The sequence below is a fragment of the Rhea americana genome, unplaced genomic scaffold (assembly GCF_003343005.1).
Source record: "Rhea americana isolate MKP2758 unplaced genomic scaffold, rheAme1 scaffold_106, whole genome shotgun sequence".
In the NCBI taxonomy this organism is placed as follows: Eukaryota; Metazoa; Chordata; class Aves; order Rheiformes; family Rheidae; genus Rhea; species Rhea americana.
The window spans coordinates 343726-367220 of record NW_028185106.1 but is presented as its reverse complement, the minus strand read 5'-3'; the positions used below and the strand labels follow the sequence as shown (position 1 = coordinate 367220).

At 40.7% G+C, this 23495-nt stretch overlaps 1 protein-coding gene across 1 annotated transcript in view; it reads right to left on the bottom strand.

Moving 5' to 3' along the window:
* Positions 1 to 23495, bottom strand: part of NDST4 (N-deacetylase and N-sulfotransferase 4) — a 101967-nt gene that overhangs the window by 54792 nt on the left and 23680 nt on the right. The window contains exon 4 of the mRNA XM_085309064.1: positions 2021 to 2108. Coding sequence (XP_085165190.1) covers positions 2021 to 2108 — 88 coding nt within the window. The remainder of the gene's footprint in view (positions 1 to 2020; positions 2109 to 23495) is intronic.

The following is a 23495-nucleotide window of genomic DNA, read 5'->3' as shown; positions in this document are numbered from 1 at the left end:
AACTCATTAACTAGTTTTGTGCTATTTTGTAAGCCTTGAAAGCCTTAGGAGAACAGGCACGCACACATTCTCCTGTTTTCTCTCCCTGCAGCAGYTGCAAATCTGAAATTGGTCGCAGTCATACCAAGTGGGCGAGGAAACCGCGGACTGCACAGGAGCTGACTCTGTCGTTAAGGAAACTGGATGGCACGTGGAAGCTAACGGGACTGACAAAGGGGAGCTGGGGATACGATTTTGTAAAAGGTTGTGTTTTGTGCCAGCCACTACTCAGTACATTATAGAATTTACAATTATTTCTCGCCACACCTTCTTCCCTCCTCGAATTATCTTTCTCTGAGGTGGACATYGCGATGACTGACGCCAGCTTTACTCTGTGGATGGCTACAGTAAAGCAGCATCCTACCTTCAGAGTGGCTCAGAGCCTTGGGCTGTTTTTGCTTGTTTTGCTATATTACATATATGTCCAATTAATCTCCACAGGAAATAACTATACAGGCAGGTCAAGATAAAGTGATCAGAATACTGGAGGTCTTTCTCCTGAGTTGCTCTCTAGTCAGAGGTCTGCCGCTGGCTTGTTATATGACTTCAGCCAAGTAATTTCATCTGGCTGTACCTCATTTTTCCCAGACTCTGCAGCCTACATCTTTAGTCTGTAAGGTCTTCTGGGCAGCAGCTCTTTCATGTTATGTGCTTGCTCAAGGGGAAACAGCCTGGACTTGAGCAGTGGTGCTCAAGAGCAACAGAGATAAAATAATTTTGGTTGCCTTTTCTCTGCTCGTCCTTCAAATGCTTTCCCATCTCTCAGGGTCTCATGCACTCTCCTAACTAGTGGTGAAGTGGTAATGTAAAAGGTGGGTAAGGTCACCTGCTCAGTGAGCCAGTATTGGCAATGAAAAGTGATTGTGTTTTGAATCACACAGAGAGATGGATAATCTTCATTTGCCTGCTTCACCCTAACTACTTCGCTGCCCAGCACCGATAGAGGTTTCACCTCTAGCTTTTATATTTCTCCTCTCAAATTTTTGCTGCTTTTATGCTTCCTCATCTCCTCCAAACAAGCTTCTCAGCCTCCTTTCTTAGCGCACCTTGAGCAGTGGGTCCCACTGAGTGGGTTGAAGGTGAGGTTTCTGGAGGCAGTCTTCAGGAGTGAGAAGGATACTGGGTTTGGAAAGCAGAAGGAGAGCAGGTACTCCCATTGCGGTGAGTTGCTAAATAAGTCTTCTTTTTTTTTTTTTTTGCCCTAGCAGTACTAGGCTGGTCAGTAGCAGCAGAGGGAAGCAGGAGTGGAGATGCAGCAGAAATGTTAGGGAAAAGAGGAGGAAGGAGAAAATAAAAGCATCATTGTGCTGGGGAGAATTGAAGTAAGGGAAGGGAGCCTGCAGGAGGAGGAGACGTAAAAGTGCCTGATACTCCAGAAAAACAGTGTGCGTGTGTGGAGCTTATTACTGCGTGCAGTACCTAAGGAGCATGACTTCAATATTCATTTAATTGAAATTTCTTTTCATCCTGTTTTCCTTTTTCTTGGCATATGAATGCACTTATAAATTTTATGATTTCCCATTTATCATCCCTCAGGAATCACAGACCACTGACAGAATTTACCTTTATAACTAAATCTTGTGCATCCTATTCAAATACTTCTGCCTTTTTAGAGACTGAGACATGATTTTTCAGTTTTATATTTCATCATACCTACGACATTGGCAAAACCTTAGAGTATCTAGGTTTGCAAAATTACAGAGTTCTTAGCAACTGATTTGCTTCACTCACGTCCCTAAGATTTACTACTGTATGTCTTTCAGAAAAGCACCAACGACATCTATGTATGATCTCTTTCATAGCCTACCATTGCCTCCGTGGACAGCAAATTAGACCCTGAACACCTAAAATAGCGGAGCACATGTTTCCCATTGCTCTTATGAGCCAAACTGTTATTAAAAAAGGCCATGTTTAAAGTTAGGTTTTAAATCCTATCACCTATTTAACTGTAGCTACCTGAGAGCATGAAGTTCCTTCTTACCTGTGTGGTAAAATTTTCCTGAAAATCCAAGGTTGAAGGTAAAATTTGCAACCTGAGTGCGCAGTAAATTTTGAGTCTCTAGTAAAGCCTGAAATAAATAAGAAATTAACACGCATTTAGAAAAATAAATATAAAATTTTGGAATGCCTCATTTTAAAAATTGTGTCCCACTAAGTCGATACAAAAGGAAGACTCTGTTAAATGTTCTTTTTTTTTTTAAGAGTATCACTCCAAGCATTATTTGATCCTTCAGAATTTAATGGTTGAGCAATGCTGTTAATAGTATCTAAGTACCAAACTAGGTCAGAAGTTCATAGTTTGGACGGAGAACCTATACATTACTTGCATGATCTATAGCAAGACTTGAATCCAGCTATTCAGGGCAGCAAAATGCTAAATCACCAGGCCACTCATATTGTGGGTTATCACTGAAGCTTAATAAAATGTTTTAAAACTCAAAATAAAATAAGACTATTAGTTGGCATCCAGATGTGGAGGCTTTGGGATTTACTTACCTGCAGAAACATTTTAAATTGTGTCTTAATACAAAATTCAAGCTTAAACGTGAATGAGAAAAACTCCCAATTTGACCTATGGTTAAAGTAATGTCCATTTTTCTCAGGTGTGTAATTAAACCTTTGTTTATTCTTTCTCCTCTAAGGAAAAGAAGAGACCAGTTTAAATGAAATGGAGGAAAAGGATACTGCTTATACAAAATATGGGTATAGACTTGGGTCACCTGTCCAGTTTGCTTCACCAATGTATTTCCAACTTGTCCCAAATAGACCACCAGCAAAAGAGAAAAGCTGGAGATTCAATCTCCGTGAGCTACCTAGATTTACCTAGTTAAGACTTTAACTCTTCACTGCTCCTAAAGATAATCCTCTCTATACAGACATCTGTCCGCTTTGAACCACCAACCCATGTAATGCTGGGCATGCTACATATGCAAGATGGATGGTGCGTTTATCCTCCTCTTGGTCCATGAGATGCTGAATGGTTTATAAGTTCTATTTTCATCAGTCTTCCATGTCTGCATTATGTGGCTCTTGCAAACTTTTCCCATTATCTATTAATAACATTTCTATTGATCAAATGTACAGGTTCTTCCACAGTTCAAAGACAAAATGAACGCAGTGGTTTACTTATAGCCCAACTCCAGCTCATGTTTCCTTTCACTTGGTAGGATTATCTTTGGTGTGGTCATTAGTAATATCACTTACCATCACAGGAAAATGGCATCATTGTCTAAATTTTTCAAAACGCAAAATAGCTGTGACCATAAACCAAAAGTATAGTCAGTTCATTGCAAATAATGGAACAGGTAGAGTTTAAGGAGTTGAGGTATGAACGATAACTTATGCAACCCTAGTCCTCAGTGGAGCCAAACCAAACAGGTCAGCTTTGTCATATTATCCTTCGCGCTGCAGCAAGTTTGGAGGTGCTGGCAGCTACCGTCCACATTTGCTGCAGACCATTAACTTTTCAGAGTTACTGACCACACGGTAACTACAACACGTATTTGGAAGCCATGTGCATTTGAGCGCAAGGCTCTTCTGAGGCTTCATCCACTAGCAGTCATCTTCTAAAGAGGCATCATCTGAGTGCTAGGCAGCTTGGGGATGTAATATAAGAGGCTGTCAGAAAGTGTGCATCTGTCTTCATTTTTTGTTTTTAGTATAAATATTTACTAGGCTTTAAGGAAGACATAAAACAAAAACAGAGTTATTGGCTGTAACAGTCTCCAAGCAAATACATTGGTAAAGGAAAGGACTAATGCAATCTAATGGCAGTAAATCATATGCTTTAGAATTGAGTATTAGGATAGCAGTATGATTTCCAGCCTATCTTGCCAGACATTTATAAGTTAATTATTTTACTACTTCGACTTTTTCACGTCGCACTGTATTTACGTACTACGTAACTAAATGTTCACTAAAAAATAAAACCTTGGAGATCAACATGACTGTTAGCTAAGACATTGAGGAAAATCCCCAGCTCACATAAATTGGCATTAAATTGAAACCATTAAAGTCATCAGCGTAGACTCTGAGTCATTATATTTTAAAACTTAATTTTCCAAGTTATAGAGCATTTTATGTATGTTGAAAAAGACTGATGGGCTGAGCAAAATCTACTCAATTTTTGTTTGAGGAAAGAACATTTTGAGAAATTATTATCACCTAACATACAGTATGAGAAACAAACATCATTATATCACTTCAATTTTTTTCCAATTTCCCTCACGCTCACATCTCGCTTAATAAGATCACAAAACCGGATGGGGGGAAATAGGAAGAAACATTCCATCCCAGTGAGCTCTCATTAAAACACAGAGCAAGGATTAAGATGTAAATCCTATAACCTGCAGCATGCCACGCGTTTCTCTGTCTAAAGGGCAAGTCCGTCACTCAAACTAGATTTAGCTCAGTCTTGAAGACTCATTTTTACTGCAATTTCCATATATGCATATTAACTTAAGTAATATGCTGGTAAAATTCATTTTATGACTTCAACTAATTTTAATACTTAAAAGATTGTCGAGCGAGTGAGTCTAAACATTTTATCACTGCTTGCTTGTACATAGAGGGGAGATAATACTGTCCACATCCTTAAAAATCTAGGTGATTAGGGTCTGCTTTCCCTATTTTTAATAAAATTATACTCAGACAGAATTGCTGCTGACTCATACTGCCTTCTCTGGTAATTCTGCACAGAGAATAGTGGGAACTTTGTTGCCTCCCAGAGATACAGACCTTAACAGCACACATTGGCACGGAAATGCGTCGCGGCAGGAAAAGAGCAGGCGACTTCCACCGCGGTCGGTGAATCCCTGCTTGTTTTGAGCTCGGGAGCGAGCGCGCCTGCCAACCCCGCTGCCTCGGCAGAAACGCGGACCGCCGGCCCCCTGCCGCCTCGGCGTTGCGGGGGGCTCGGGGGCGCGGGAACAGAGGACCCGCTGTTTTCCCTGGGATCCCGCGCTAGGACCCTTCTGGGCATCACGTAGCCTTCCCGTGGGGCAGCAGGTTTTTATCTTACTCCACGCGACCTGCTCGTGTGCTGAGCCCAGGTGCCTGCCACCACCGGGGGACCACTGCCCTCCGCCCTGTCTTTCCCTGTGGTCTGTGGGTTGACTTTTTCCCGGGCTCAAAGGAGCCATAAGTGGAGGAAAGCTATTTGCATAGGAAAATRCAATTAGAATTTGCCATTGAATATGTAGAAATGTTTTAAACCAATAGCTGGAAATTACCGTTGTTTTAAGTTTAGATCATGCTAAATAATCATCGTTTTCCAAGAAAAGAACCACAGAGCACATTGCATATGGTCAGACAGGCATGTCTCAGTGCCAGGCTAAACATGTTTTTGTTTTTAAGGTAACCCATGTTGTTCTTTCAAATAAAATCTTTTAACTGCCTGGAATCTCTCAAAATCCATGGGTTTCATTTTATWATTCAATCTTTGCTTAGTCAATGAGGCATCTCTCTGTGACATCCACCAGATGCAGTTTTTTCTTTATATTGTGTTTACATTCAGCAGTATTTTACAGTAATCCATATAATTAGATTTGAAGTTGCCATGTTTTTACTCCTAATAATTGGTGCATCTATTAAGCAGAAGTGATATTTTCTTACAATATCCCCGTTAATTATAACTGTATCCTTCATTTACATAATAAATTTTTTGGGGCAATTTCTGCAGTAACATTTCATGGCTAATAGGAAGCAATTTGCTTTCCTTTATTAAGTACATTAAAACTTCATGCCCCAGACATCATTGACTGTAAACATTTGATTCTGCTCAAATTTAATGCACCAAGGCATTTTGCTCTGCCATATTAGGTTTATTTATGTGCTGTATTCTGGATTGTTAGCTGCTAATGAGACTTCAGCTCTTATTGCTCTAAGGCCTGAACACTAACCTCATTTTAATGAGTTCATTATTTGCTGCCTTCTGAATGGAAGACAACAAATTTTCCTTTTAATTAAAGGTCAAAACACCTCTGGCTAAGGAAAGTGAAGAGGTTATCAAATCCTTAGAGAAGTTAAAAGAATGACTTTCTTCTGATTTTTGATGCCAAGCATGGGCAGGCCAGACTGAGGGAGGAAGGTGTTTCTCTGGGGACTGAAACTCCAGATCTAAGCTAAATTATAACACCACCAAAACATGGTAGATAGTTTCCTAAGACACTGTAAAAAGCAAAAGTCAGACAAAGTAATTAAAGAGGCTTTACTCCTAACTCAAAGGTCTGTCGATCAATACTATCGTTAGAGCATGAGCCCTTGTTTGCATGTGCAATGATTTATAGTGTGCAGAGGACAGATACAGATTAATTGAGCCAACAAAAACTAATCTCATATTTCTTATTGGGGAAAGTGAGGCATATGTGATCAATATTGCAGGCTAATTCTAGTGAGACAGAGCCGTATGCACCCGTGTGGGTACGTGTGTGCACGTAACGGTGATCAGYGAACTCTTTCTGTGAAAACACGTGGTGGAAACTTCAGGCAAGCTAAAGATAAGGAATGGGAACTAAATGCGGATTTTTGTCCATTGTACAGCATTTAATATTTGATCACCATTTTAAAGGTAGACTAACGAAGGTCAGTTTATGAACCTCGCATTTGAGAAGTTGTTCGATCACAGATAACAGAGACAGAAGAAGTATTTATGAAAGACAGTACTAGTGTCAGTGAGAAAAACTTGTTAATTTTGGARGAAAACTCTAGCATTTTAAAAAGAATCACCATCATTTAGAATGAAAACTGAAATTCTCTGGATGTCCTGATAAAACTCTAAAAAACTATTTCTGCAGAACTGAACTTGCTGACATTTCAGGAACCTTCCTCTTCCTAGAGTTGCTGAACATGCCTGAAAGTACTAGAAGTAGCCTAGGATGTTCACAAGTTTTGCAGGGGCTGATGCATTACCCCACCATGGGGCATGAAGCCCTCTGGTTTCATTCTAGGCTTGCAGGTCTCCTGGGCTTCTGGTTATATATCTGGCTTCCTAGACATAATACCATGAATGTGAATTTTGGGGAAGAGCRAAAGCTGAAGACCTTAGATATGGGAGGCTGCCATCTCCATGGCGGGAGCCAAGATGCCCGGGGTGCCCCTCCTGCAGGGCTCATGCCAGGTAGAACTGCCCAAGGAAATGAGATCCCAGTTAGCCCATCCACAAACAGTACATGATATGGAGGACTGACAAGAAAGGACGTAGTTATTCAGAGTTTGGACAGAGATGAAGGGAAGGAGGGGAAGTTTGATATTTTTGCTTTTCTGTTTATCTACACTTTGCTGTTATCTTGAATTATTTTATTTCCACAGTTTATCATTCCAGGAAGCACTTCTGATGTGGGAGGATATGCCACTGTCTGCTGTCTCAGGGCTATGTGGCCAAGGTTGTGTTGCCTCATCACCATCAGAGGGATGTGACTGAGAATTTTGTCAAAAATATACTAACTTTCCATTACTAAAAATTATCATTCATTTGAGAGTGTATCCTCGTGCCGGGTAGTGATTCCACTGCTGCATTTTTTTCTTCCTTTCTAATATAAGTTTTTCTGTATGTATGTGTGTGTTTGTGCACAAAATACATACAGGCTCTCCCTGTACACACATTGCTGTTTATTTGTATATACGGTATATATTTATACAAATATATTTATATATATAAATATATACCGTATATACAAATATATAAAATAGATATTAATTTACAGTAAATCTTCCTATATAATGTATAAACAYTGCTTAATAAGCAGGAGTTTTGACTGGAACATATTGCCCAGAGAGGCTGTCGAATCTCTGTCCTCTGAGATAATAAAAACAGACCTGGACACTGTGCAACCTGATCTAACTTTGAAGTACTCTGCTTTGAGTAGGGACTTAGACTAGACTACCTCCAGAAACCCCTTCCAGCCTAAATTATTCTAAGATTTGATGAAGCTTTGCCCTATATTTGTCACTTTCAGAAAGTTTTCTAAGGTCTCCACTGTGCTTGCTTAATTGATACCAACAAGTTTTTTATATATTCATTCATTGTTGTTCCCTTACATCTGTACTTGATRCTTTTGCAGTTACATAGCCTTGAGATTCATTCCCAAGCTGTGGTCTGCGCAGCAATTTGCTGGTGGTCTGTGGGAAGCTGGATGACCACATAGTACTAGTTTTCCTTTTGATTTCCCGCTGTAAATTCGTAGAAAGAAGCTAAAAATACTTTGAGCAATGTTTCTTTCCAATATAAACAGCTGTTGTCAGGATGTGACTTTCGATTGCCTCTTCCTGCCCTATTTCTCTCTATTGCTCTCCCTGAAATCTATGCTAAGAAAAAATCTGACAATGCCTTATGTCGTCTTCAAAGCCATAGTTATCTTCATAGGACCATGAGGAAACAAATTATCCCCATAAGGCTAATGTGAAGTAGTTAGCCACTATTTTCTTGATAGGAAAATTGAATGACTGACCTAGCATCACTGGAAGGGTCACTGTGAGATCAGGTCTCAGGGTGCACCATTCTGTTTGGACCACCAATATGTGCTATAAGGGGGGGTGATCTAATCAGCTGCCTCTGTCCCTCTTAATACATGATCCAGAGGTAAGTCCGTTACTCTAGTGAAGCTGAGTCATTGATTTCTGTATGGTGAGGCTTTCAGCCCACTTCACATGACTGTAACACAGTTTTTATAGAAAATCTATTAATATTGTAGTGCAGAGATTATGAAGAATTTACATTATTGACTTGCTGGCTAGATTTTGAAAGGTGTTTAGGGGTTAAAGTATGGGATCTTTAAAATCACTCATACTGTTTATCCTAAGCCAACAATGATTTGAAGAACTGTTAACCAGGCCCTAGATCAATGGGCAGCTGTCGACCTTCACAGATTTACATTCCCTCATGACATTTTTCATATAATACATTATACAAATGATGTAAGTCCAAGCACTGGCTGCAGGTCGCTTGCTGCAGCCAGCTAGGCCAGTAATGGTCCAGTCATTACCCTAAGTTAGTAAGAGGGAACTTTACTTACTTTTTTGTATTTCTGTGAAGTACTATGCTGATCTATAGTGCTACATAAATAATTAATAGGAAGGTCTCTGATGATACTGAACATAGCTAGCTCTGTGTGCAGATCTATTTTTTATTATAGAGCTATTACTTGAATCTGTTCAGCATTTCCCTTGAGTTAGTCATCTTAGTGTGAGGTCTGAGAGGATATGTGGGTTTATTTGAAGGAAGAAAAAAGTCATGTTTTGAGTTCATATGCAATATGTTTATTGCAAGCAGAAAAGTTTATTTTTCCTTTACGAGCGGAATACTCAATTTATCAGGTCTACCTCTGCGGCTATTTCGTAACTCCCTCTTAAAGTCAGAAAACTCTCAGCAATAAATGCTATATATGCATATAATTCTAAATCTACATATGCATGTAAATCCAAATCTAGATGCATATAATTCAGCACAGAGGGATGCATCTGTTCCAGTAAAGGTTTAACTAGGTCCAGCTGAGTGAGATGAGTAGTACTGCACCTAACCTACCAGCTATTCAAGACTAACTGGCTAACAGAATCACTTTGGAGTTCGGAAAGTGGCTTTTGGCTAGGTATTATAGGAGGGATGATGTTATGATAGTGGCATGATACTCTGAGAGTGAGAGGGCACTTTGGCCAGCTGCACACCCATGCATGCAACAAATAGCCACTGCAATTCTTTATTCTTTGTTCTGAAGATGGGAATTCACAGTCAATGATCTTGCACTTGTTCTAGCTCCTAATTTAGAAGATCTAGCAATAAAAGGTTCAAATGAAGTGCAAGGGGACAATCTACCTAACAAGTCAAAAAAATGGAATTCAAAATAAGCAGCACTGAGGCAAAGGAAGGTTTTACTTTAACCAGGGCTCCATCAAAGAGTTGATGCAACCGTCCTGATTATTCAGCTGTAGCTCGCTGGGGAAGACGTGAAGGCGCTGGGCACGGGGCTGGGCAGCCACAGACCTGCTTGCGGGGCCGTCAGAGTGGGGAGAGGGCTGCAGCAGTCAGCTGCTGACAGTGATTGCTGCTCTGTGTCTGCAGCAAAAGATTTATGGCCTATTTGGGAAATCACTGAGGGTCTTTAATATAAATCACTTCCACGGTGAGGGATTTTTTTGGGGATACCAACTCGCTCTGCTGGCAAATCTTGGAAAGGGTAAAAGCAGCTTGTGCACAAGCTGTGGTGGCAGCACAGGGTTGCTGCGTGGCCCTTGCCTTGCCGCTGGACGAGCCCCTGTGCTCTGCAGGGCACACGCACCAGTGGTGTGGTCCCCTGTTGCACTTTCAGCAGYGCAGTAAAGGTTTTTAGAGCTCACTTATTCTCTCTTCTGATTTTGCAGAAGCTTAAGCATTTTCAGCAAAAGAAATTCCTCGAGGCAGCTCTATTCAGGCCTGGAACCAGGAGAAGGTGTTCTGTCAGCTAAGAAGTGGGGAATTTTGTTTCAAAGCAAATGTGATCTGGAGAGCTTAATCTAATTTAAATTGCTCTCCCATCTCCTCCCAGCCCATCCTTTCTCTAAAAGAAAAAAACACGGAAAGTATTTTGCTCTCTGAAGAAGACTGCAAGCCAGGTACACATTCCTCGCAAAGGCATGGCCTCTGCTGCCTTGTTTGTAATGTGGCAGCAATATCAACATTAGCAACGTCGCAGCTGCGTGTTTATCATGTGAAACAGATTTTAACGGCTGGGTTAATAGTTCAGCTTTCTTGGAAGGAACTGAAGAACCTACATAAGGTCCGTTAATATTTCCTCCTCCTTTTGTTGCAGACCACACCGGAAAATATAATGCTGAAATGTCAGATTTTCCAACTGTAACTCTCTTCTCATCTGCTCAGCTGTAACAGGGCCATTGCCTTTGAGCAGCATCAGTAAAGGCAGCTCTTCGTTCAGTGATACTGCCAGGAAAGTGGGATCAGCTTGCAGATTTCCCTGCAGCCCCTTCCCCTCTCAGAGGTTAAGGGCCTGCATGACTCGTGCTTGGTCCACATCGGAGTTTGGCCCCATGCTCTACTTCTGGGTTTGAGTTCATGCCACATCTCGGCAGTGGGATACTGCCCTGGTGCTARCCTGATTTCTTCTGCCCATAGACTATGCCAAATGCAGTCTTCCTCCCCGTGCAAGAGGCAGCCGAGGCGGCCACGCCAGGACCCACGTTCCCAGCCCGTCGGTGGAGTGAAGGTTGTTTCTCTTTGCAGTCTGGGTTGGCTGCTGCCTAGGGAGCACCAGCTACAGCCTTACGCTGTTCTCTGCTGTTCCTTCCCCATTTCAGCGGCTGTAAGCTCTGCAGAGACTAAAAATCCCCAGCCCCCATACTCCCTTCGAACACAGACCAGTGTGAAAGTCATGCAAAGGAAAGAGAGGATATTCCCCGTACCACATCTGCACACGGCAGGCAGAGTTCGTCCATCTGTAATTCTGTTTGAACGCTAGCGTGTGAACAGCCGGCAACGCAAAGGCAGAACCACGGTCTAGCTTTGATCAACCACACCAGATTTAAATAAATACCAAAGAGGAAACAGTCTCAAAGCTTTAGAGCGACAACATCAGGATTAAAATAGAATGCTAATCAAAAATTCATGTGCAATGATCTCTGCTGTAGTGAACTGTATTGGTGTCAGTCATTGTGCTGCACGTCACTAACAGTAAAATGCGGAGATTGATATTTATGATTTGCTTGTGTGTGACACTTAGGAGATGCCAAAAAAGATTGAGATCTCCTCTTCTTTTGCACAATACAAATACATAGTAAAGCACAAATAACATTAGCAACTACATTTTCTCTTAGGTATATATGTTATCTTTCACTTGTTTCTTAGCTCTTCAGAACTGCTTCTTTAAGCAAACAAAAAAAAAAGATTGAGGGTGGGCAATCAGTTGTTACAAATTATTTAAGAGCTGGACTAAAGGAAGCCACCTTATCTGCCTTTTTAAATTTCTGGAATTGGATGTACTAAAGCTTAATCAGAGTAATTTTTTTTTGCTCCTTTACTGCCCTTGGAAAACATTTACTGGGCTAACCTTGTCATAAAAATAAAAATTCTTTAAAATTCTTGTAACAGACATTTATCTCAAGATTCTGAACTCCTACCAACACTTCAAAATTATACTTTAGATTTACTGCTTAATATCTAACTGATGTAGATGCTTTGTGGCAGCATTAAGATTTTTTTTAATGCACTCTCAACCATAAAAGAAAGGCTGGAACAGAGGTGACGTATTCAAAATTCAGGTCTGTCCTTCAGTGTGCAGAATGGGCGTGTTTGCGCCGTGACAGATATAACCCAAGGCTTCCCTGAAGATGCCCCCCCTACATTTAAATCAGGGGCTTCTAAAACTTTCTGAGTGGAAGGGGGTAACAAGGAAACCAGAGCAGTTGCTCTGTCTCTGGTCCTGTTCTCGCTGCCAGCGGTGAAAAACAGCGGTGTCAGAAACACCTAAACGCAGAAGGACAGAGCAGAATCATGGCTCTCCTGGGCACTTTCTGTCTGTGAACAGGTATTTTTTGAGACCATATTCTCAGCGTGCAGACTCCTGCAGTTTCACTGTCTTTCTCCTCATTAGGTGCTGCTTTTCCTGGTAACCCCTTCTGAAGTCTGTAACAGGAATCCCTGTACTCAGCCTCAGATCATTCACGCTGATCCTTCRCATCTTTTCTAACACCTATCTGGGAGCCGTCTCTGGAGTCTGCTATTTCTTGCCCTTTGAAAGTCTGCACATTTCCACTCTCTCTGTAAAAATCAGAAACCAGGGGACCTAAGCCAAYGGCTATGAACGCTCAGGCTGCTGTGGGCACCATAAACTCCAGYGGTGTGCTGAGGTGCTCCCAGGCAGGGGCTTTGCAGACAGGGAGAGAAAGAAGATGGGCAGCAAGAATCTTCCCTTCCCAGTCCAATCTTGCCAATATCTACTTCACTATGCCATGTTTTGGGGAGGGGAACATAGCTCCTAAACAGGTAAAAAAAACAAAAAAACAAAAAACAAAAAACAAAAAAGTCACTTTTATTTTTACTGCAAGAAAGAGTATGCCATGCAGCACATTTGCACTGTAAATTTGTACTTGCAGCAAAGTGATAAAATCTTTTTCTGGCATTCTTTGTGGACAAAGTAAATAATGCCTTAAAGTTTGGCAAGGGGTGTCTTTAAATGTGGTGGAGGATTTCTCTGAAGAATTACAATATAACCAYGCTGCATAAAGTCTCCTTTGCATTTACTTCTAATGATCTCATAATGCTTCTATTTTACAGAAACCTCAAATTATAGTTAATCAACATGTTAGTTTTATAGTTCCCCTTTTATCTGCCATTGATTGCAATTAGACATCTGGCTGCAGATTGTACCGTGTGTAACTGTGCCAAAGCCAGAGTCCCTAAAATGGAGGAGACTTGARCGCGTTCGTGCCAACACAGCGTTTTGCTTTGTCCTCTGGCAAAGGCAAACTTGCAACGCAACTCCGAAGCGCCGTGGAGGTTCCCGCRCTTCGGCTGGTCGTTCTGGGAACTGCAGCTCGCGGAGACTGGGCCACTGAAGATGTGCTTTGAGCAGCCCTGGAACYGGCGCCCCTTCCAACTTTTCAGATGTGCAATACTTCACTAGTGGAGCTTAATGTTTTTGACCCTTCCTCCTTCTCCGTAACGCTGTCTTGCACCACGCGCGGAGCTCACTGGCGTGCTTCGACTATGTTTGTTAACTGGGGGTTTCTGTAACCCAGAAAGGAAGTGCAAGGGGAATGGTCTCAGCGTCATGTCCCTTGCCAGGGTTCAGGCTCTTTYTGCCACCCCCATGTCCTAGTGCTTTCAAGTTTGGAGTAGAGGGAAATAAAGCCTGTTTTTTTTTTTCTTTGAGGGGAGGTTCAAATCCTCTCCAACCCAGAAAATCCTGCTGCTTGAAGACCATTGCTTGCTATCCCTGCTAGTGCTTGAAGAGCATAGGAAGTTTTGTTCATCTTCCTCTTCTCTCTCAAACTCCATTAATGTTGTTATTGTATTTCATTCTCTCACATGGTAACATCAAAGGCCATATGCTTTCCAAAAAAAAACCAAACAGATCACCAAATGAGGCTGATAAACTTAAAATAAACCATTTCAATGGTTTCAGTTGGATACTTCATCATAAAATCAAATTGTTTTAGGTAACTGTGAGAACAAATCTCTCTAAGCTGAGAGCCAGAGGAAACGCCTCAGACTAGATGTGCGGTTAAAGAGTATTACCAGACCTTTCCAAAATGTAGGTAAAGTGTACRCAGAGCAAATCTGAAGTACTGCACTTCCTCAGATCAGTCTGGGTTGGAGATTTGGAAAAGTCCTGCTTTTACTGTGATATTAAAGCAGTATCAGGTATTTGTCCAAAAGTATTCAGGACTCTCTTAACACTTCTAGTGACTGCTGGGGAAGAAAACTTCTGRTAACAGCAAGTTCCTGAATCTGGCAGACAAAAATAAAGACAGATCCAGGGGCAGCAGACGGGCCCAGGCTTCCTCTGCAGGTAGCGATAGATGACATTTGATGCACGAATTACTGGATGAAATTCTGTGCCCTGCGTTATTTAGGATGTCACACTAGATTATCCTAAGGGTCCCCTCTGGCCTTCCTAGCTTAGCGTTATGTCAGCGCTCACAGAAAGCTGCCGTGCCTCGTGGGCACTGTGCAGGCCTCCAGCCGGGGAGGTCCTCGTGCCCAGCCCCGGCGGTGGGAGGTCTCCTCTCGACATCCTGCTGCTGGAGTGAAAAGAGGATTTGGATGAATTTCCTAGTGTCTAACGGAGCTCACCCCTCTCTAGATACTGCTAAATCATTCTTGACAGGGATGACTTATCCCCAGGGCTCCTAAAACTGCTGCTGACAAGCAACTTCTTTTGCTACTGGAATGCACAGAGCCTCTCCACGCATCGTGCTTCTTCAAAGCACTTCCCGTTGGAAAGGTATGCTCGTGCTCTCTTCAAGCTCTCTGTCCCTGCTTTTCTGGATTACACAGGAAGAACGCTGCGCTATGCCATAAACACACAAAGCGAATTGTTTGGAGCAAAGAGTAAACACTTCTAGCAAGTGTTTTTTTTTATCAGAGGGTGTTTACTGCTGTCTTTTACTATGCAAGTTTTCTTGTTATTGGAAGAGGTCTATATTTGAATGATAAAATAAYGCTAGAATTTCTTACTCTTTTCCTCAACTTATTGTTTGTATGAGTACTTATGCTCACGGTATCAGAGCTTTTCATAGGGAATTTTTTTTGGTCAAAGATTCAGACCACATCCTAGAAGAAGGAAATGTCTTCCAAGCACAATACYGTCTAATGAAAATAATACAGTGAAAATCAGTTTTACTAAGATTTGAGATCTTTTCATAAATCTTACAATATTTGATATTTTTGTTTTTTATATTCTTACATATATGAAAAGCTGCCACTTTACAATGAACAAAGTCTCTAGTGCTTACAAACAGCAAAGAAAGCTCACTAGAACATTATACACTTTCACAGTATTACCTCAGAAACCAAAGGACAAGTTGGTTTTTTTACTTTAAAATTGTCCTTATTTTAGAGCCTTTCTCATGYGTTGAGGTGGCAAGCTAACACCGGCATTACTGAGACAGTTAACTTTTAAAGCTAGTTGCTTTAATCACTATAGGTAGTACTTTTCTCTCTAAATATTCTCATTGTACACTGCACAGCTATCTGTCGTGTAAAATATGAATCCACGTAAATTAGGATCATTAAACAGAGAAAAATATGTTTGATAAAATATCTACCTTTTAATTATACGTGTTACAGTAAATTTACACCCACTTCTGAAGCGAAAGGTTCCATTATTTTCCTAGCTGTGGGAGAGTGCCATAATTTTATTTTATATGGAAATAGCGGTTTAAAAATCATAAATAGTGMACTGTTCTGAGATATTCTACTTGGCTAATGCTCTGCTATGCTAATGAGATTATTTGACAAGGATTATTTGAATTCTGAAAAGAATTTTAACTGCGTAAGRTGAGAAACAACACCAGAGCTTAAAGATGTGATACTTTTCTACTGTGGAAAGTCTTCCTTATTCCTCAAGCTCTTCTGTGGACTCTACAGCCTCCCTTCTTCACCCCCCCCTGCCCCCCTTCAGGGTTTAGCATGCCCCAGATCTTGGCTGTTTGGGGGCTGCGGCACCAGCAAATAAAAGGGACATAGCAGAAGTGAGCACARCGTGTTTCGAGATTGGGTCCTCTTCCCTTTCCCTTCTCCTTCTCTGTATTTTGTGACTGTCCAAAGTTTCAGGACTGTTTTTCTGAAGCATACTGTGCTGTTAATTACTACCAGTGATCCTAGAAGATAGTCATGACCATTAAGCTTATTTTAAAGAGGTCTGACTTGGTTGTACTATAAGCCACTGAAGTTACTAAAATCAGAATATTTCTATATAAAACCTGTCAGTTGCTTTACGATCAGTTTAATGGCAGAGAGATCTTAGAAGATTGGATTTCTTTTGACTGTCCTATGGYGAGTCCTTTCCAGCCTTTTGGTGCACATGGGCATATCTATATCCCAGTGAACCGCAGCTGTTCACTTTCACAGCCTGGTTTTCCTACACTGGCAGAACACACAAAATTGTCCAAYGTACCAGCAGAGGGAAGCGAGGACGAGCAGTTATGAAAGTCCATGATTCAGCCCMAAATTTTTCCCCAACGTGTTCAGCCAGTTAAGCCCTTCAGGTAATTCTAGGCAGGCAGTTTCCAGGCTGGTGAGGTTAGCAGGGTCTCCGAACAGCACCCTGGCATCGTGCTCTACCCTACGTCGACAGACTTTACTGCCTTCAGAGGCTGCAGGGGGTTGCTGGCTGTCCCCCAAAATAAAACACGGCAATAACGGTAAAGCAGTAGGAATCTCCCCTTTTTAAAGGTATTTTCCTTTCTTTATGACTTAGTCTGCTATAAATATCCACACAGTAGGGAACACAAGGGAATTTCCTTTTTTCCCTTCATGAAATCTTGGAAAGAGAGAGAAAAAGTGTAATTTGGGGGTAGGCAATTTTACATCCATGCCTTAGCAGAGATACTGATCTTTGGGAACTTCTAAACTACCCTCCAGCATCACGCCCTATTTGTGAAATCAATGTATGTATTATCAGTGGCAAAGGTTTCCTTATATGAAGTATCACATCACAACATGTCATTAGCCACGAGACTTTGCCGCTCACCCTCTTGGAAATGCATCTACTGCCTGAAGGCTAAGAGTAAAACCCTCCAGGTTTCTAGCAGGAAGCTCCCCTCTTGCAATATTGACAACAGTGACGGGTAGCTTTTATTTCCTGATAATGTACTGGCAGCGTGTTCCCAGTTACAAGTGAAATAACAGTGAAAGCATACGGGAAACCTTATTCCCTTTCCTAATAACAAATACAATGGAATTACACTTTATAATACTGCAGACATATTTGTTTATGATGCACATAAATCTTGGGATGTGTTACTAGGAAGACACATGCAGAGCTTCTTGTATTAAAGAATTTATATTCTGCAGCTGAATTTTCATTTTTTCAAAAACAAGAAGTCTGTTATTATTATCAACCATGTAGAGCATAACCTCATTAGGTTACACACGTCTGAAGAGACATTAAACATTTCCCAAAGGYCATAGAGCATTTTACCTGTATTAATTATAGATTAATATTGTTATAGATAAATGTAGATTAATTCTTACGTGTTTACATATATTTAATGACTTTCCAAATCTGTGTGATAATTTGCTGACAACTCTAAGGTAAAAATTACTACAAAGGAAGYCTTCAGCCTTCATCGCCTTAGGGATTAAATATTATTGAAAATGGAGACAGCATAACCCTGACGCAGCGTCCACTTTGGTCCTCATCCTGCATCCCGTGTTCTTCTAGCCTTTACCAAGCTGCTTTTCCCCGCTAAAATCTGCTCCTCCTGGGATCCTGTAACTCCTTTTGCATTTATGGTTCCTCTGCTKCTTTCCACCTTTCAAATTTATAGCAATGAAGCTGGCAGTGGGTCTGGCTGCCCGTCGCTGCTCGCTGCTGTTTCGCAGGAGGAAGCAGACGGGCCCCTCGGGGCGGSCGGCCAGGACCGCGCAGCTCCCCCGAGCTGCTCACGCAGAGCGCATTTTAGAGGCCAAACGCCGATCTTCTTGAAATCGATGTCAAGACTTCTGCTGACTAAAAGGATCCTGATTTTGGCTTCATCTGTCTGCTATTAATGAGGAGGCTAATGCACAGACATACAGACTTTGGAAGAGTTTAAAAATCCAGGGAATGGAAAATTATACTGAGATTTTCTCTGTTACAACAACTGGACCGAAACCAAAAAAGCACTTGCACTTTATAGAATCACTGATCGTTTTAAGAGCCAATATATCACGAATTTTAAGGAAGGCAAGCAAATACTGTATGCTGTCAAAAACGTGAATTCAAACATTCTTTGTATAGTCCTTACTTGAAGAYGTAATGTTTTGAGGTCAAACCTGGAAGTCCTTGAAGCCCATGTCTTTGATTCAACCTGCACTGGTCAACACAATTCAAATTTAATATTGAGACAACTTTTAGAAATTACCTAAATGTTGACATTTTGGCTTTAATTTGTAATTTAGGAGTTACATTAGTAATTCTGGCTTTCACATAGAATGCCAAGGCTGTARAAAACAGGAATATCTATTTCCTGGGATAGTCTCACATTAAAAAAATCTTTCCAACAGCATATAAATTATTTTCATTTTTAATTTCTAAAAGAACAGCATTTCCAAAGCTACATTTAATTATGACCTTTTTAATTTTTTAAAAAATATTCTTAAAACTTCCCACTTTTCCTTCAGCCTGCCAAAGCAGATGAGTTGGCAGAATACCATTTTGCTTAAATCACATTCCTATGCAACATTATGAATTCAATAAATCAACATTTATCCATGGAAAATTGTTCCACTGGAGAAGTCCAAAATGACAGAGCAGCAAGAAAGCAAACTTCATTTTCCCTTGCTTGGCCTCTTCCATTTTGGAAGAAATTTTCATTCATTTAGTCCAAGGAAAAATGACTAAACAAGTTGCAAAGTCAGAAAACTAAAATCTTGATCTCTAAATCTTGGAATTTCACTGTGCACTGATCACAAAGGAGCAGGAAGTATGTACTAGATTTAATGGATTTAATTCAAGATTTTTAAGAAAGTAAGTGCATAAAGGTACGTTAAGTAACTTAATAAATGCAAGCTAATCAAAAAATCCCTCTCAAATACCTAATTCAGCCATCTTCAACAAGTTGTGTTAAAAATAGCATGAATGTAATGTAGTAGAGAAGGTGAGTATAAATCACACCACAGTTTCTGATTACTTCTACTTGGGTGTTACCCGGATGAGAACTTAAAGAACCGACAAAAAGTGAACTAGTACTAAGGAAGAAAGAATGAAAATGTAGAAGAGAGTAAAGGAGACAGGTATTTGGAGAAATCATGATGCTTTGGTAAATGGTATTTATAGTTTATGCTCCTGACGGAAAAAAATTATCATCATCTACAGCTTTATTTCATAAACATCTTTCCAGAGACTAGTGTTGAGGAGCTATTATGCTGATGTTGGTTAAAGGAGGGGCATGAGYTGCTTTCAAGTGAAAGTTAAAAGCAGTCAGTCACTGTTTCTGTTTTTCTAAAACGAGCCAAAGGTGGGATTAATTCCTTTATCATGCAAATTCTGTAGTCTCAGAAATGTGCTTGCAATACTAACCATCTTTGCTAGCCTGTGGTAAACCTAATTAAGCAAAAACAGAAAAAAAAGATTTTTTTTAAGAAATCAAGAATTTTATGAGACCCTTTCTCATGAAAAAGGTTAAGGAAAACAATGATTTCTCTCAGCTTCAACAGTTTCAACTTCTTGAAATTACTGTCTTCCCAACCTGAGCCGACCAGTTATCCGCAGCCCCCGTCACGTGGGCTCTGTGCACTCGGGTACAGACCTGGCTAAGGCAAACTCTGGACCCAGACGGACAGTGACACACCGGGAAAGACGCGCTCTCAGATGTGAAAGACACCAAAACGCCTTAGCTGTCTCTCTGTGCCGGTCTGCACTGGAGATGAAAGATCTTTCTATCATGTGCCATCCAAATCAATGACAAATGCCGGAGCATTAAATCAGAAAACTTTAATCCATGTAACATGCTGTAATAAACCAAATCCTAATGCATCCTAATGCACAAAAATATTGTGCCAGAAGCTTCAGAGGTTTTCTTACTAATATATTGGTTTTGAGGAAATTGTGCATAACTCGTCCTTTCATTTTCCTGTTAATTTTGAAAATGAAGCTCTATATTAAAGTAAAAAAGAAAATAATAAAGTTTCACTTTATTTTCATCCTGGTATTTCTTGAAAGAAATTCTTAACCTTCATAAAACATTCTTTGATTGTAACAGGTCATTTAAATTATATATTTACCATATTTAATATTGCTATTGGAAATTTAAAATTTGKGTCCACATGGAGCTATTTATTTTATAGATAAATAGTTTTATGCYGCGATCTTATACTCTCCCAGAAGTACAAAATATCATTTTGTACTTTCCTGGGAGAAAAGTATTATTGAAAAGTCATTTTTACGTAAGTGTTGTAGAGCTACTAAGGCTTTTTTTACAATGGTGATATTCAACAGGAATAAACAAAAATGTGAAAGAAATACGGTTTTAATAAAAGAAAAGRCATTTATACTTTAAGGTCCTAGGCAGATTAATCTCGTACACAGTTAGAAACCTTGATTTTAGGACCAGTGCATATTCCAGCACAGCCAGAAGACTAATTGTATGGAGGAGAAGTATTGCTTCAGTAGGATAACGTTTTCAAAATAAAAAGCTGCCACTGAAAAAAAAGGTAATGTGTGGCTTCCTCTTGGTGGGTGGTGATGCTATTTGGACAGTAGTCCTCAAATAACTAAATAACTTTTACTTCTTATCGCTAAGAAAACCTCTGGAAAAGCACTGACTTGTGCATATGGCCCATAAGGAAGAGAGCTTTATTSTCCTCTCCTATATTTATGCAGCAATTGCGCTTACTGTCTGCAGAAAACGGATTACAGTTTGGTACAGTGCTACCCTATACGCATGTACATCATTTCGAGAGGGTACCACCGTGGATTTGGAACGGGCACTGCGAAAGGGACRCGTAGGTAACAGCGCTAATAAATGTAGGCGTAAGATATACAGGCCACAAAACGAAGAAGCAGGAGGATTTAATGTGCAGTGGCAGGCAGCGTAAACCTTGCTGCTGCTCGTGAGTGTGCAGCAGTGAATAAACGGGAGCTCTCCAGCCCGGGCAAATGAATAATCTSTACTGGCAGCAAAAATCCGTGAGAAAGCGATACTCACGCTCAGGAGCAGCAGGGGCCACGCGCCTTTGCTCTCAGCCGYGGTAACGGAGAGCAAGTCGGCCTCTCGGGGATCCTGACAGTCATGAGAAAAGGCTTGATTCAACTGAAACTGTGATGTTTCCTAAAACCTGAGACTGTCGGYGGATGCAGGGGGGCTCAGTATTGCTTGTGCAGCACCAGCGCGGTGCAGACAGATGTTACCCCTATCTGACAAGCAGCTGGAGAGCCGCCCATTCGCAGCTCCTCACCGCCACTCCCGGGAAGTCCCAGCTCTAAGGCATTGCCACCGCTGCTGAAACAAAGAGGGGGCTCGAGAGACAAAGGCTGCCTGCCTGAGGCCCCCAGCCGTGCGCGCGTTCACGGGAGCCAGCATCACAGCTGCAACAGCTGCAGTGGTCCTGCCCGAGAAATCGGCTAGGCGCTAGTAAGTGGTGAAGAGTTAACCTAGCACTGGTACYGGGCGCGACCTGTCTTTGGTGCTCTTTCACCTTTTCTTCCAAGGATTTAAGCTGGTTAGAGCATCACAGGTGATCTGTGAGTCCATAAAGCATCYGGGGAGCTGCTGTGCCACCGATCACCGTGCAAAACCTCCCGGCCCGGMCTGACTGGTCTGCGTGGGATGCCACACCACAATGTCTCCTATCGTGTTCTATTATTGTTTTATTATCGTTCTTTCACAGCAAAATCTCAACACTTTGCAAGATTTTTTCTTTCTTTTTTTTGCTCAGTCAGTCCACAGACACACAGAATGTTATCTAGTACCATATATACAAAACASAGGATGATCTTCTCATCTTCTCATCATATTTGAGTCTTTCTCTATGTGTGTGTCTGTGTGTGAGCGCTTATGAACACCATAAAAAGCAATAAGCTGTCTGATGCAGAGAAATCCCCTTTGGTCGTGAAATAGCTATATCGAATAGTGACAATTTCAAGTGTTCAATGAAAGCATTCATTTTTTGATTACGTATTAAAGTAGCTACATACAGATGAAAATTTTAAAATAAAATAGTTTCTTACCAAGTGAATTTCTCCTGATGAACCAATGTATTTGCATGCTAAGCACTACTTGCCAACAAAGTCTCCTGAAAGCAATATACGAGTCACTCTAACTACTCTAAGCAACGTATGACTCATTTTGCACTATGGAGTCAGAAGGTCATTTGTTCTCAYGTCTCTGTAAAAAGTATTTGGACTCTGTATACGTCCAGAGGAAAAGGRAACCCTCCTGAAAACGGTCCATTTGGAGTTCTCAGATCAAGCCTCATCTCAAATGAGGAAAACTTCTCATTTAGAGAAAGCGTAAATCTTCCTTTAGATGAACACTCAACTCACTAAAATCAAAGTCCACTTCCTAGATTTGGACCAAAGGCATTTTTTTCTGAAATGAAACAGAAGTTTTACCATTAAAGTTTTCCTCTTATCTGTTACCATAATCTACTTAGGACTTAACAGTTTTGAAGTTCCACCTGCTAGTATATGATGTACACCTTCAAGAACAATAATTAGATGGATGATGTCCACTTATTAGAATRTAATTTTTAATTTTAGAGGGACACTGGACCCAGCATTTGAGSTGCAACTCTTCCTAGACTCTTGAAATAGCCCTCTGCCCATGAGGTAGGAWAGAGTTTGGTATCTTTTATCTAAAAGTCCTTACAAAATTGTGCCTTTATGAAAAGAAGACAGGAGATTTACAACATCAGAAGTAAAATTATTGATTAAATGGTCAATGACCAAAYTAGCAGAAAAAACAAAGACCACAAAATTTACTGTGTATATATATGTGTGTGTGCACATGTGTACATATACATGTATATATATACACACATACACACACGTATATATAAACTTTTGAAACCAGACATAGAGGAAGACTTGTTTTRATACTACATTATTGTTTAGAAGTGGGCAGTTAATAGGTAGATAATAACTGCTACATGTTTTTAGTTTTCAAAGTTCTCCTTCTCTCTCTGAGGCTTTCTCTGCTCTCTTATCTGTTTGCCTATCCTTCCATCCATTTTCTGAACACTGCCATTTTCAAATCATTTARATAATACTAATGAGGCTAAATTAAGCTTTTGCTCTAAGTGTTGTTTCTCCTGCTTGTATTTG